Genomic DNA, 14994 nt, shown 5'->3' with positions numbered 1-14994 from the left:
AACAAATTTGAAAACCTAGAGGAAATGGAAAAATTTCTAGAAGCTTACCACCTACCTAAACTAACACAAACAGAGGTAGAACAACTAAATAAACCATAACAAAAGAAGAGATTGAAAAGGTAATTAAAAAACTCCCAACAAAAAAAAGCCCTGGCCCGGATGCTTCACTGCAGAATTCTATCAGACTTTCAGAGATGAGTTAACACTACTACTCTAAAGGTATTTCAGAGCATAGAAAAGGATAGAATACTGCCAAACTCATTCTGTGAAGCTAGCATAGCCCTGATAACCAAAACCAGGTAAAGACACCACAAAAAAAGAAAGTGACCAGTATCCCTCATGAACATGGACGCAGAAATCCTCAACAAAATTGTAGCCAATAGAATTCAGCAACATATCAAAAACATAATTCACCATGATCAAGTGGGTTTTATACCAGGTATGCAGGGATGGTTCAACATTAGAAAAACACTCAATGTAATCCATCGCGTAAAACAAAAGACAAGAAGCACATGATCTTATCGGTCGATGCAGAAAAGGCATTTGACAAAGTCCAACACACCTTCATGATAAAAACTCTCAACAAAACAGGAATAGAAGGGAAATTCCTCAATATAATTAAGAGCATTTATACAAAGCCAACAGCCAACATCATCCTAAATGGAGAGAGTCTGAAAGCCTTCCCCTTGAGAATGGGAACCAGACAAGGATACCCTTTATCACCACTGTATTCAACATTGTGCTGGAGGTCCTAGCCAGAGCAGTTAGACTAGACAAGGAAATAAAGGGCATCCAAATTGATAGGGAAGAAGTCAAAGTATCTCTATTTGTAGATAATATGATCTTATACACAGAAAACCCCAAACAATCCTCAAGAAAACTATTGGAACTAATAGAAGATTTCAGCAGAGTTTCAGAACACAAGATAAACATACAAAAATCAGTTGGATTCCTTTACACCAACAAAGAGAACCTTGAAGAGGAAGTCACCAAATCAATACCATTTACAATAGCCCCCAAGATAAAATACTTAGGAATAAATCTAACCAGAGATGTCAAAGATCTATACAATGAAAACTACAAGACACTACCGCAAGAAACCAAAATAGACCAGCATAAGTGGAAAAACATACCTTGTTCATGGGTAGGTAGACTCAACATTGTGAAAATGTCAATTCTACCCAGAGTGATCTACAGATACAGTGCAATCCCGATCCAGATTCCACCGGCATTTTTTAATGAGATGGGGAAACAAGTCACCAACTTCATATGGAAAGGGAAGAGGCTCCAAATAAGTAAAGCATTACTCAAGAAGAAGAACAAAGTGGGAAGCCTCATGCTACCTGATTTTAGAACCTATTATACCCCCCATGGTAGTCAAAACAGCCTGGTACTGGTACAAAAACAGCTACATAGACCAGTGGAACAGAGTTGGGAATCCAGACATAAATGCATCCACCTATGAGCAGCTGATATTTTACAAAGGCCCAAAGTCCATTAATTGGGGAAAAAGACAGTCTCTTTAACAAATGGTGCTGGCACAACTGGATATCCATCTGCAAAAAACTGAAACAAGACCCATACCTCACACCATGCACAAAAACTAACTCAGAATGGATCAGAGACTTAAATATAAAATCGAACACAGTAAAGATCATGGAAGAAGAAATAGGGACAACGCTAGGAGCCCTAATACATGGCATAAACACAATAGAAACCATAAGTAACAATACAGAAGCACCAGAAGAGAGATCAGATAAATGGGAGCTCCTAAAAATCAAACACTTACGCTCATCAAAAGACTTAACCAAAAGAGTAAAAAGACAACCTACAGACTTGGAAAAACATTTTGGCTACGACAAATCTGATCAACGTCTAATCTCTAAAATCTACAAGATACTGCAAACAACAAAAAAACCAAGAACCCAATTAAAAAACAGGCAAAGGATGTGAACAGGCACTTCACCAAAGAAGATATTCAGGCTGCTAACAGACACATGAAGAAATGCTCACGATCACTAGCCATTAGAGAAATGTAGATCAAAACTACAATGAGATATCATCTCACCCCTGCAAGGCTAACATTAATCCAAAAAACACAAAACAATAAATGCTGGAGAGGTTGTGGAGAGACTGGAAAACTTATACACTGTTGGTGGGATTATAAAATGGTACATCCACTTTGAAAATTGATTTGGCGCTTCCTTAAAAAGCTAAAAATACAGTAGCATACATTCCAGCTATCCCGCTCCTTGGAATGTATCCTAGAGAAATAAGAGCCGTCACACGAATAGATATATGCACACCCATGTTCATTGCAGCAGTGTTCACAATAGCAAAAAGATGGAAACAACCTAGGTGCCCGTCAGCGGATGAGTGGCTAAACAAATTATGGTATAGCCACACGATGGAATACTACACAATGATAAAGAACGATGAAGCCGTGCAACATAACATGGAGGAAGCTGGAGGTCATTATGCTGAGTGAATTTCATGAGTCACAGAAGGACAAATATTGTATAAGATCTCTATTATAAGAACTCTAGAAAAAGGTTTAAACACAGAAGGGAACATCCTTGGATGGTTATGAGAGTGGGAAGGGAGGGAGAGGGGTATTTACTAACTTGATAGTAGATAAGAATTATCTTAACTGAAGGGAGGACAGCACAAACTACAGGGGAATTCAGCACAACTGGAGTAATGAAAGCTAAGAAGTTTACTGAATACAGTCAAACTCTTTGAGGGACAGAGTAGCAGGGGTAGGGGTATGGGGATCATGTTTTCAGGGGACATCTAGGTCAATTGGCATAACAAAGCTTAAGAAAATGTTCTGCATCCTACTTTGGTGAGTGGCGCCTGGGATCTTAAAAGCTTGCAACCAGCCATCTGAGATGCATCAGTTGGTCCCAACCACCTGGAGTAAAGGATAATGAAGAAGACGAAAGACACAAGGAAAGTATTAGCCCAAGAGACAGAAAGGGCCACATAAACCAGAGACTTCATCAGCCTGAGATCAGAAGAACTAGATGGTGCCTGGCTAACACCAATGACCGCCCTAACAGAGAACACAAAAGAGAGTCCCGGATAGAGCAGGAGAAAGGTGGGTTGTAGAACTCAAATTCTAGTAAGAAGTCCAGACTTAATGGTCAGACTGAGATTTGAGGTGCCCCAGGAAGCATGGCCTCTGGAGTCTCTGTCATCCCAGAACTAAAAGAATTTCCGAGGCCAACTCTTCAGACAGGTATTGGACTGGACTATGGAACATAAAGTGATATTCGTGAGGAGTGTGCCTCTTAGCTCAAGTAGATGCAAGAGACCAAACGGGCAGCTTATGTCTGGAGGTGAGATGGGAAGGCAGAGAGTGTTAGCAGCTGGTTGAATGGACATGGGGAATCAGGTGGAAAGGTGGAGTGTGCTGTCACAGTATGGGAAGAGCAGTTAGAGTCACATAACTATGTATAAATTTTTATATGGGAAAAAATTAAAAAATATTAAAAAATGAAAGCAATTTCTAAATAAATAATAATAAACAAAACAAACTTCAGCAAAATTCCAAAGGTAGTGTTGGCTTAAGGGAAGACTTGATACAGTGGCACAAGCGATATGTCTAAAGCATTGTTTCTCAGTTCTGCCCTTTTTGATGTTATATTTCTCTTCATACTCATAGCCTTGTCCTTTCTCTGTTTGTCTTGTGTGTTGTTCCACCACCATTTCAGATCCTTTCTTAATGGTCACAATATAACTATGAAAATTTCTTCCTTATACCACGGGTTTCAGGGGAAGAGAGAGGTTGCCTTTCAGAAGCTTCCCTGAGAGTGTATTTCTTTTCCAAAAATGCCCAAGGAAATAGCCCCTTAGATCATTGGTCCTGATTAAGTCATGTATGTGTTCCTGAATGTCACTTACTGGGGAAATGGAATATGTTGATTGGTTTAACCCCTCTAATGAGCATGGGATTAAGTTCCTGTAAACCACATGTCAGAGTGGGAGAGGGATAATATTTCACAGGAAATTTTAAGTACTGTTTCCAGAAGAAGGGAGAACAGTTTCCAGGTATAAAACCACAGGTAATCATGGCATGACCCTAATTTCTTCCCACTAAATGGAAATAGTACCTTTTACATTTATTATGATCTGTTTTTACATTTTCTACTCTATTCCACTACCAGTCTGTGAGAATGCTCAGTTGTCCATTTATCTCTTCCTGCCCCAGTAGCTTATTGCTTCAATAATAGTGGCTTAGCATACATTTTATTGTCTTCTTAGGCAAGCCTCATCATTCTTTCCCCTAGAAATTTCTTGACAATTTTAGTGTTTTTTTAATATAAACTTGGTGATTTTGATTGGAATTGCTGTATATTATATATATATCCAAATTAGATAAACATAATTATGAAAATCAACTGGATATGCATAACACTTCTTTCACCAAAAAGATTTTATTTGTTGTTTCCCATCTGTGTTATGGGAAAGGCAAGCCTTGTCTCTAGTTTTTGACCCTCAACACTTTCATAGTACCCAAGGAGAGTGGACCCATGCCCCTTTTTTCCCAACAGAGAATTCCTATCCTTAGGTATACTGAAAATATCTAGCAGCCCATTCTAATAAGCTTATTTTGGTTTTTGGGTAGCACGAGCATAGAACTGAGAGGGAGAAGGGTTTGAAATGTGCAGTTAAGCTGCCTTCTTAGGAGTCCCCGGGTGGTGCAAACAAGTAAGCGTTCGACTACTAGCCGACAGGCCTGGTGATCTGCTTTTGAAAGGTCCCAGCCTTGAAAATCCGCTGGAGTAGTTCTACTCTGCACACACGGGGTTATCATGAGTCGGAATCAGTTCGACGACAACTCAGAACAACAGTCCCTTGGGTATTATGAGAAAAATTTTAAAACAAGTTTAGGTATGCCATACATCTGCAGTTAGAGACTCTAGACCACTAACTGATTCTTTCTAGATGGTTGCTACGGTAGGGACTTTCCACATGTTTGTTTGTATATTTTTTCTTGTGTTAAATGTCTTAGTATTTTATCTAATGATGCTTTTGGTGTTTAGAAAAATGAACATGTTCTTTAAATACTACAGCACCGTATTTAAATACTACAACTCATAACCTTTTGATAGTACTTGATTTTTAACAATATTTTTCTAGTTTTTTATATTTGAATACTGTTCTCATCTAGAAGCTTTTATTTCAATATTATCTAATTTCTTGATTTTTTATAATTCTTGTGTACAAGCTGAAGATTAATGATTCATTTGAGAAAAACAATTACTATTTTCTATTTTATACTAGTTAATCTACAATTTGATAATTTATACTGAACTCTTTAATACATGTTGCTTCCATTTGGTGTATGTTAAACATGTGTCTGATTTATAATTTGCTTTGCTCTTTCTTAATATGTGAATAATTGTGATAAATAAAAAAACAACATGATGCTCAGTGGTGAAACATTTGTGGCACTCCCTTAATACAGGAACAAACCAAGAATGCTCTTTAGTAATTTATATTGCTGTTGTTTTGGTAGATATGTACAAAAAGACATGAAATGAAATCTGATTACAGTTGGAAAGGAAAATAATATGTCTACTTTTTACAGATAATTTATTATATACCTAAAATACAGAAAATACAACAAATGTATACTCAAATAAATAAACATTTAACCATGTTACTGCGTACAAGATAAAATATTCAGACACCTGTGTAATACCTTTTCGAGTGATCTCGTGATCAGTTTAAATGTAAGAGGCTACTGAAATGTGTTAGTTTCACAACTCAGATTCCGTCTGGTACAGCAGTATGCAAGGGGGTTAATATTGTTTGTGTTTGTGTGTGTATGTGTGTGTTTTCGCCATTTTAATTCTAGAGGGTTAAAACTTGTGCTAAGTGAAATAGAATGTTTATAAAATATATTTGTGCTACTTCTGTGAGATAAATTTTCCTTGACTTAAATGTTAAATACTAAATAAAGGTAAAGAAAATTAAGGAATTGATTTTTCTTTGTATGGATAGTAATGACTTTTTACATCGTTTTCTCCATGGCAGCCTCTCTGTAGATTGATAGACTTTGTATAGTTTATTAAAAGTGTTTTAAGTCAAATGAATGCTGACTGTTAATTTTAAGTCAATGTTACAGAGGATGTTCAGAGATGGAAACTAATCTGTGTGTGTGTTTTGCTTTGTTCTGTTTTACAGTGGGACTTCCCCTCTTGCATGCCTGAATGCAATGCTACACACAAACTCCCGAGGTGAAGAGGGCATCTTCTATAAGGTTCCAGGTAGAATGGGAGTGTATACATTGAAGGTAAATATTTTTGTTGAGAAGTCATTTAAAAAGAGAAGACAAGACGTGATTACATATAAATAAAATTTGAGTCAAATAGATAGAATTCTATTGTTCTTGAAGTGCTTACTTTCAGGACGAGGTAATAAGTAAAACCTATGAAAGCCGGAACCCATGTAAGGTGGAAGTCTGTCAGAGAAGGAAAACTCAAGTATTTTTCACTAAAATGAGCAATAGATAAGTGGTAAGACTACACCCTGTAAAGGCGGAAAACTTGCGAGACCTGGCAGTTCTGTCAAGTTCTGGTTCACAGGTTTCACTGTATTTTCAGCCCTGTAGCCAGTACATTTTCTACCCATAACTGTCTATAGGTAGGTTAGAGAAATAACTTTATTTTTTATTTTTTATGATCTTGAAAGAATGGAATAAAAATGACTTCACATTGACTGTTTAAAGAGCCTTCCAACATTTGGAGAATAGAGTGCTTAATGTGGAGCATACTGCCTAGATGCTTTCTCATGTAATTCTTGACTACATTTGGAGTTGTGGTTATTCATTCCTTTTTTATGGTGGAGAAAGCCAAAGTTCAGAACACTAAATTTTTTTGTCCACTGTTAGCCAGATAATGTCAGAACCAGAATATGACCCCAGATCTAAATGAACTCCCAAACCCGTATTCTTTCCACTGTAACAAACTTGCTAATTTCTGATTCTTAACAATGGGAAGGGACCTGTACCTATCAGTGTCTTTTCAATTACAAGTGGCAGAACACCCAACTCAAATAAGCTTGAGTAAAACAGAATTTATTCGGTCATGTAACTCAAAAATCTAGGGTAACCCAGCTGGGTGCAGGAGTCTCAAATGATGGCTTGGACTTCATTCTCAGACAGGTTCTTTCCTCATCATACATAACTCCATTCCCAACTCCTACTCTGTGAGTTCTATGTCTGGTGAGGAAAAAAGAAAAACCAAACCCGTTGCCGTCAAGTTGATTCCGACTCATAGCAACCCTATAGGACACAGTAGAATTGCCCCATAGGGTTTCCAGGGAGCGCCTGGTGGATTTGAACTGCTGACCTTTCGGTTAGCAGCCATAGCTCTTAACCACTGAAGAGTCCCCGGAACTAAAGCAAGAGTCTTTCAATTACTTCTGATTTGACTAAATTGGTTTGGCTTGGCTCGTGTGTCTATACTTGAATGGTCACTGTTGTCAAATATATCAAATCTTTTTGACTGGCCGGTCTTAGGTTCATGAATGCCCTTGATGGGAGGTTGAGGTTAAGCTCACTCAAGCCAGATGAATTGAGGAGAGGGGTTATACCCCAAAGGACATTCAGAGGGGTTTCATTAGCAGAAGGAGAATGAATGCTTGACAGGCGACGACAGTGTCCATGTATATGTGGGACTGTGTCCTCTCTTACTTTTTAAACTTTGAGTTGTAGTCATCAGTGTACTGTGTAGTTGTATATAACTCACTCACATTGAAAAGATTTAACGTACCTATGGTATCTCCTTTTTATATACTTTGTTGAACTTCCTGGAGTTAAGGGCTCTTTTCCCACATGGAGTTTTCTGCATTTCTTTTAGGTTTTAACTGTTCTGGTCCTTCCATAGTATTAATAACATTTATTAAATGCCTACTCTATGCTAGACGCTGTCGAGGCTCTAATGAGGAATAAACTGTGGTCCCTGATCTCATGAATCTCACATTATAGTTATTGAAATAATTGCATAGTGACAAAATGTACTTAATTTTAGGGTGTGCGTGTATGTGTGTTTGTGTGCTGAGGAGACGGTGAAGGTTTTTCAGAATAGCACAATTAAATTCATGTTTAGGAAGATAATTTAAGTAGGATATATAAGAGTATGAAGCAAGGAAACTTGCAGAAAAGGTGGTTATGGTTGTTTGGAAGAGATAACCAGGGCTTAAGCTGAGGGATGCAAGGGGTTTTAGAGAAATAAAATGTATAGCATTTGAAGTGGGTAAAAGAGGATGAAATGATTCTAAGATTTGAGACATGAGCTTTTGATCCTGGAGGGATGACAAGTTTAGGAAAAGAAGATAATTATATTTGTTTTAAGATACTAGTTGAATCTACAGGTCAGGATGTCTGGCAGGCAACTAACTATAAATGCTATTCTGCATTTTGAAGGAAAGAACAGAAGAATACAGAGTATGTATTTTAAGAACATATGTAACATAAGAGATGGCTCAGGGAGTAACGGCACTAGGACATAAATAAGCTTAAGTGCAAAGTTAAGTGTTAGTTACAAGATCAGAGTTATGGTCTTGTCTATAATGTCATATGGGTGCAAATTGTAGGGTCACATTTTGTCAGAATTATTTTTGATCTGATTATAAAAACAAATTATTTGAGAAAATAAAGTATTGAAAGAGAAAAAAGAATCATTCATAGTTGTATAATTTAGAGATAACAGTATTCACTAATGTGTTTATATGTATATATTTTTTAAAAATATATATAATTGAGTTTTTGGTGAAAGTTTACACAGCAAGTAAGGTTCCCATTTAACAATTTCCACACAAATTGTTCAGTGATATTAGTTACATTTATCACAATCTGTCAACATTCTTTTTTTTTTAAAAACAGTTTCTACATGTACAATTTAGTGACATTAATTACATTCTTTGAGTTGTACAACCATTGTCACCCCCGTTTTCTGAGTTGTTCTGCCCCAGTAACATAAATTCACTGCCCCTAATTTCCCATCTAATCTTTTGAGTTGCAGTTGTCAATTTGATTTTATATATATAGTTCTTAAAAGAGCATAATGCTCAAGGCAGACTTTTTTTTTTTTTTTTTTTTAACCAGTTAAGCTAAATTATTGTTTGGTTTGAAGAGGACTTCAGGGGACTTTTTTGGTTTAAGGTTTAAAGATTTTCTCAGGGCAGTAGGTTCAGGGGTTCATCCACCCTCCATGGCTCCAGGAAGTCTGGAGTCCATGAGAATTTGAAATTCTGTTCTGCGTTTTTCCTCTTTTGATCAGCATTCTTCTATGGAATCTTTGATCAAAACGTTAAGTAATGGTAGCCAGGCACCATCCAGTTCTTCTGATCTCATGGCAAAGGAGGCAGTTTTTCATGGAGGCGATTAGCCGCACATTCCATATCCTCCTCCTTTTCCTGACTCTCCTTCTTTCTCTGTTGCTCCAGGCAAATAGAGACCAATTGTTGTGCCTTGGATGGCCACTTGGAAGCTTTTAAGACCTCAGGCACTATGCAGTGAACTAGGAGGTAGAACAGAAGCACTAAACATGTTATTAGGCCAGTTAACTGGGATGTCCCATGAAACCATGACCCTAAACCTCCAGATCAAGGAACCACATCCCATTAGGTGTTTGGTTGTACATAAGCAATTTCAGTAGCTACTCTCTTTTTTTCTTTTTTTGTCATTGTTGTAAATATATCTATCACACAACTTTTACCAGTTCAACTTTTTGCAGGTGTTATATTCTGGAGCCCTGGTGGTTCAGTGGTTAACTGCTCCAGCTGCTAACCAAAAGGTCAGCAGTTCAAATCCACCAGCCTCTCCTTGGAAACCCTATGGGGCAGTTCTACTCTGTCCTATAGGGCCACTATAATCGACTCGACGGCATTGGGTTTGGTTTTTGGTTTGGTATATGTATGTCTTTTTGTGTACTACATAAACATGTAAATAATAACTAATATTTATTGAGCTCTTGTCATATGCCAGGAACTATTCTAAGCATTTTACATTTATTAACTCATTTGATTTCAGAATAATCTTTTGAGGTAGATACTATTATCACCCCCATTTTATAGACAGGGAAACTGAGGCATGAGAGGTTAACACTTTGACCAAGGCTGCAGAGTTAGGAAAAGATAAAGCTAGAATTCAAACCCAAGAAACCTTGATTTCCCAGTCCTTGATCTTGTAACTACCCTGTTATGTCTTTCACATACTATGTTGACAACAGGTATCCTTTCTGATCAGCATTCTCACTATTCAAGTGCAGAAACCATGTGATTTTTTTTTCTAAATGATTGCCTGTCTCTTGCTGTCCAGACTCTGAATTCATAACACATAGTGATACTTACATACATTGAATGCGTGCATACATAGCATACACACACACGTATATAATATACATGGCTGTATATACATTTTACAAAACTGTCATAACATAATTTTTTTATTCTGAACATTTCATCATTTACCTGGACTTATATCTGTCCAGTCTTTGTCTAACTTAAGCCAGTGTTTTTTTGCCTGCATGTGAATGTCATGTATCATTTGTATCTTTGGGTGTGGATGGAAACATTAGCTAATTTGACTCAAAGAAAAAGAAATGACAGGAATTCAGAAGATATTCTGCTACTGAGTTCTATAATACTAAAAATTATCAGCACAGTTAGCTTGCAACAATACATAATCAGAAATTTAATTCCTGTTTGCTGCAGTGATAATGATTAATTCTAACTGGATGCCTACATTTTCAGAAAGATGTGCCGGATGGGGTGAAAGAACTATCAGAAGGTTCAGAAGAAAGCAGTGATGGTCAGTCAGATTCCCAGAGCTCTGAGAACAGCAGCAGCAGCAGTGATGGTGGCAGCAACAAGGAGGGAAAAAAGAGCAGGTGGAAAAGGAAAGGTAAATCCACCTGACCCCTCACTAAAGTACTGAATGTTATAAGACAAATGCCTTTATTAGTAGTCCCTCTTTTCCCAGACTCCAGGTCAGCCAGTCTCTTTTCTTTTACCTTCTACAGCACAGTCCAACAGAATTTCCTGCAGTGATGAAAATGTTCTATCTCTATACCATCCAACATACCAAGATAGCCACTAGCCACACATGTCTATTGAGGACTTGAAATATGGATAGTATGACTGAGGAACTGAATTTTTAATTTTATTTTAACTTAAATAGCCACGTGTGGCTAGTGACTGCCACATTGGACACCATGACTATAGGTTTTACCTGGGTTTATTCTTAGCTCTTGGCCATCCATGTCCTTTTTTAGGATACTTTTATTTTATTTGCCTTTCTAATCCTCTCTTCTAAAATTTGAGCACTTATTGCTCTAACACAACTCTCTCTTTTCTGAAAAAAGAATGCTTTTCATTTCTAGTAGCAAAGACTAAGTTTAGTCTGTTGGTCTTTGCTGTCATCCCTTCTTGGTATTTGCCTAATAGCTCACCCAAAACACTTCCTTTAGGGAGTAATGTCCTTGTTATTGCAGCTTCCTTGGGATGGTCTTTCCAGTTTTATTGCCTATTTCTGCTAATTACTCTGTAGCTTCTTGTTAGAGTTTTCTTGAAGAAGGCAAATCTTCCTTGTCTTAAAATGTATAGATTTAGCTGTACGTAGCAAGGTAAGTTTTAAGTCAACTTATGATGGTTCCTTCACAAGAACTGACGTAGTGATAACCCAGAGCAAAATAGACATCCAAAATTTCCTCTAGCTTGGATTTTGTCTTAGTTTTGAGTTATAGGTGAACTGTTTTTGCACCTAGGAGCTAGGGTAATGTTTACTGGAATACTTGACTCATTAATTTTAAGTGCCTTTTGAAGTGTTGATAATGCTTGTGTCAGAAAAATAATTCTGATTAATTACCATCCCTACTTTAACATATATATATGCCATTCCTGGAGAGAATTGAAATAATTTGTGGCATCATCTGTGTTCTCTGTCTAGTGTAGCTACTACTCATGCAGTTTGGACAAACTTTGTAATCAGGGGATTTTAACTCTAAGATCACAACCAGTTAGAGAGCAACCCTGACCTCAGGTGTTAGGAACAAATGGCGTGAAGGCAAGACAAAGCTGGTGCCTCTGACCAGTATTGATGTACGTTTTAGAAGTGATCTCTGTCAGTAGTGGAAGGAGGAGTGATCCAGGGTCTTGCATTCCTCCAGGTTCACTAAGGACCTTTTTTGGAAGAAGGGAGCCAGAAGTGAGAAGGGCTCTGTCTCTCCTCTGCTTCTCCCCATTTTAAACTTTTCTTTTTAAGTTTGGAACTTGTTGATCAAAGATTAGGAACCAAGCCAAATCATCAGCCAAGGGAAGCAATTAGAAAGAATCATGCTCTAGATGGCGTTGCAAACAGGGAAATCAATATTAAAGGAGGTAGGTCTAATTACCTGGGCACAAAGTCATGGTCTTGGGATATACTAGGGAGTCCTCGCCTCTCAAGAGGTACCATATACTGCAGTAGCTGTTTTGAATAGTGACTGTTACATCTGTGTTTCTTCTGCTCAGAGCTAACAGTGATTAATAGCTGTCTCTAAGAATTTGAATAGATGTATTATGATACAGGAAGAACTATCAGTAGAACCATTGTCAGTAGCTTAGTAGGTAGATTTGAATAACATAACCTTGTCTTACACTTGGCATAATAATGGAGGACATTAACAGCAAGCTAATAGCAAATTCAAAATTGTGGTCCAAGTCAATTGTTTTTGAACTGACTTTGATTCATTCCTCTTCTGGAAATTGTTACAGTATTGAATATTCATCCTCAGTTTATATTAAGAAAAGACGTTCTGTAAACTTCTTTTCTGGTTATGGGTAGTCTATTTTAATTTTATCCAGATAAACTGAGAATACCATTCTCGAATGGGGCAGTTTGGAAGGTGGGGATGAGAGGTACACTTTGATGTCTCATGTAATTCATGATTACTTGAAACCAAAACCAAACCCATTACGATCGAGTAAATTCTGACTTATAACGACCCTGTGGGACAGAATAGGGTTTCCAAGGCTGTAATCTTTAGGGAAGCAGACTGCCACATCTTTCTCCTGCGAAGTGGCTGGTGGCTTCAAACCACCAACCTTTTGGTTCGTAGCCGAGAGCTAAACCACTGCACCCCCAGGGCTCCTATGTTTACTTTAGCAGATCTAATATCCTCAAGAAATGGATAAATTCTAAGCTACTGATTATGAATGATTTAGTCTTTTGTAGAATGTGCATCTCTCATTCATGTCATACACATGGTATATGGCATAGCTATCATGTAAATTTTTAGGTATATATTACATATTTATGAATTCTCTTTAAACACTGTAAAGTGAAAATGTGTATTCAGCACTGATAGTAGTAGCATGCAGTGTTTGGCTTGCAGAGCAGTTCTAAATCAGTTGCAGTTATCAATAAAGGTAGAGCAAACTAATTGTGCCTATTCCTTTTTCTTATTTAGGGCTTTTACTCTCATTCTGACATCACTTTATTTCAAATGCATTGTAAGACAGGAAGCACATTGAGATAGTATCAAAACCCACTTCCTTTTATGTACAAAAATAAAGAGCTCAGACAGCAAAACTGATACTTCTAGTTAAAAATCGATGGAAGCTTTCTTGATAGCTATATGTTTCTGCCAGTTAGGAACAGCGAACTGACTTTGAAATTCGGTCCAGTATTAAAACTAGTTTCTTGATTTCTATGTAAAGTGAAAGAACTTAGAAGTTTGCAGTTTTGGTTCCTAAATTTTCAGACAGGAAACAATGTTCAGAGGGGAGCTGTATGGAATTCCAAGCCAAGGTAAGATGGAGTAACTCCAGACAAATGACTATTAAAATCAGCTATTTCTGTTGTTTTCCTGTAGAATCAGAGATAAGTGACGGCTCTGCCTTTTCCCCAAAATAAAACATAAATAATTACAGCGTGAAGCAGCTGCAGAAGTACTGTTTTTATCTTCTGATACAGAAAAGTTCTGTTAGATTTTGGTCTGCTTTTAAAGTGTTTGAGGAGTAAAATTAATTATGTGAACTATACCTTTTCATCTCTAAGGAATTACCAGTTACTTCCTGGAGCATGAACTAATATAAATTTTACTGCTTATTCAGAACTAGTTTAAATCAGGAATTTGAAGCATATTGTGTCTGAAGTTACTTAAAATATCATAGACCCGCCTACCTGTAAAAAGCATTGTATATATGCTAATATACTGAGCAGGGGTGATTATGTATAGTAATGTCGCATTTAAAAAGTATAGTGGGTGGAAAAGTTAACATATGTGGGGAGAGACCTTTGGGAGATGTTCTTTTCTTCTCTGCGGTTGGCTGTTGGTGGCTGGGTTGGAGATTTTTAGCTCTTTCGTATTAAAGAAGATGGTATGCTGTTAGGACTTAGATAGTCAAGGTATCCAGAAGGAAGGAAGGTGTTCTGGTTCTCATCTTTGAGCAGGGGACTGTTTGAATATATTCAAGAACCACAGCCTGTCCAGTTTGGAGTAGACTGCCCTTGATACGTGAAGAAAAGGCTTAGAGCTAAAAAGGGTCCACAACCTCTAGAAATGAAATTTCTATAAAGACTATTGCTGGAATAAAAACTCTCCCTTAAGACAAGAATTACTGTTGTTGAAGATTACAACTGAAGTTTCCAAAATTCATCAGTCCTTCAACTATCAGTCTTTTGACAGTGAAGTTTCCATTCTGACATTACTCCCCAAATGTTTCTGATAGTCTCTCTGCTACTTCAGAGGGACCCATTGAATGTCTTCAGGTGAAAATAAAAATTTCAGTCAGAGATTATTTACTAAAGATTTTAACTCAAGTGCATCTAATGTTAATAGTCCACATCCTTTTGAACTGATTCAGTGTAATAATCATCTGTTGAAATGGAAAATTCTCAGTGTTATAAAATATCTGAAAAATAGTTCCTTCTGAACTGATACTCAGTAGATGGAACATAAATATCCAACAACCTGGAAATACTTCAGTTGACTATGT

The 14994-nt window shown here is 37.2% G+C and overlaps 1 protein-coding gene across 6 annotated transcripts in view; it reads left to right on the top strand.

The window, feature by feature from the left end:
* Positions 1-14994, top strand: part of ASXL2 (ASXL transcriptional regulator 2) — a 197758-nt gene that overhangs the window by 121988 nt on the left and 60776 nt on the right. For 3 of the 6 annotated variants that reach the window (XM_023732420.1, XM_004377581.3, XM_023732421.1), the window contains 2 exons: positions 6196-6304; positions 10768-10918. In XM_023732420.1, the coding sequence (XP_023588188.1) occupies positions 6196-6304; positions 10768-10918 (260 nt within the window). Of the gene's footprint in view, positions 1-6195; positions 6305-10767; positions 13805-14994 lie in introns of those variants that run through there. The other 3 variants (XM_023732422.1, XM_023732423.1, XM_023732424.1) reach the window with 2 other exon arrangements.

This window comes from Trichechus manatus, unplaced genomic scaffold (assembly GCF_000243295.1).
Source record: "Trichechus manatus latirostris isolate Lorelei unplaced genomic scaffold, TriManLat1.0 scaffold00052, whole genome shotgun sequence".
In the NCBI taxonomy this organism is placed as follows: domain Eukaryota; kingdom Metazoa; phylum Chordata; class Mammalia; order Sirenia; family Trichechidae; genus Trichechus; species Trichechus manatus.
Note: the sequence above shows the minus strand (reverse complement) of the source record. Positions and strands in the feature narration are given on the sequence as shown.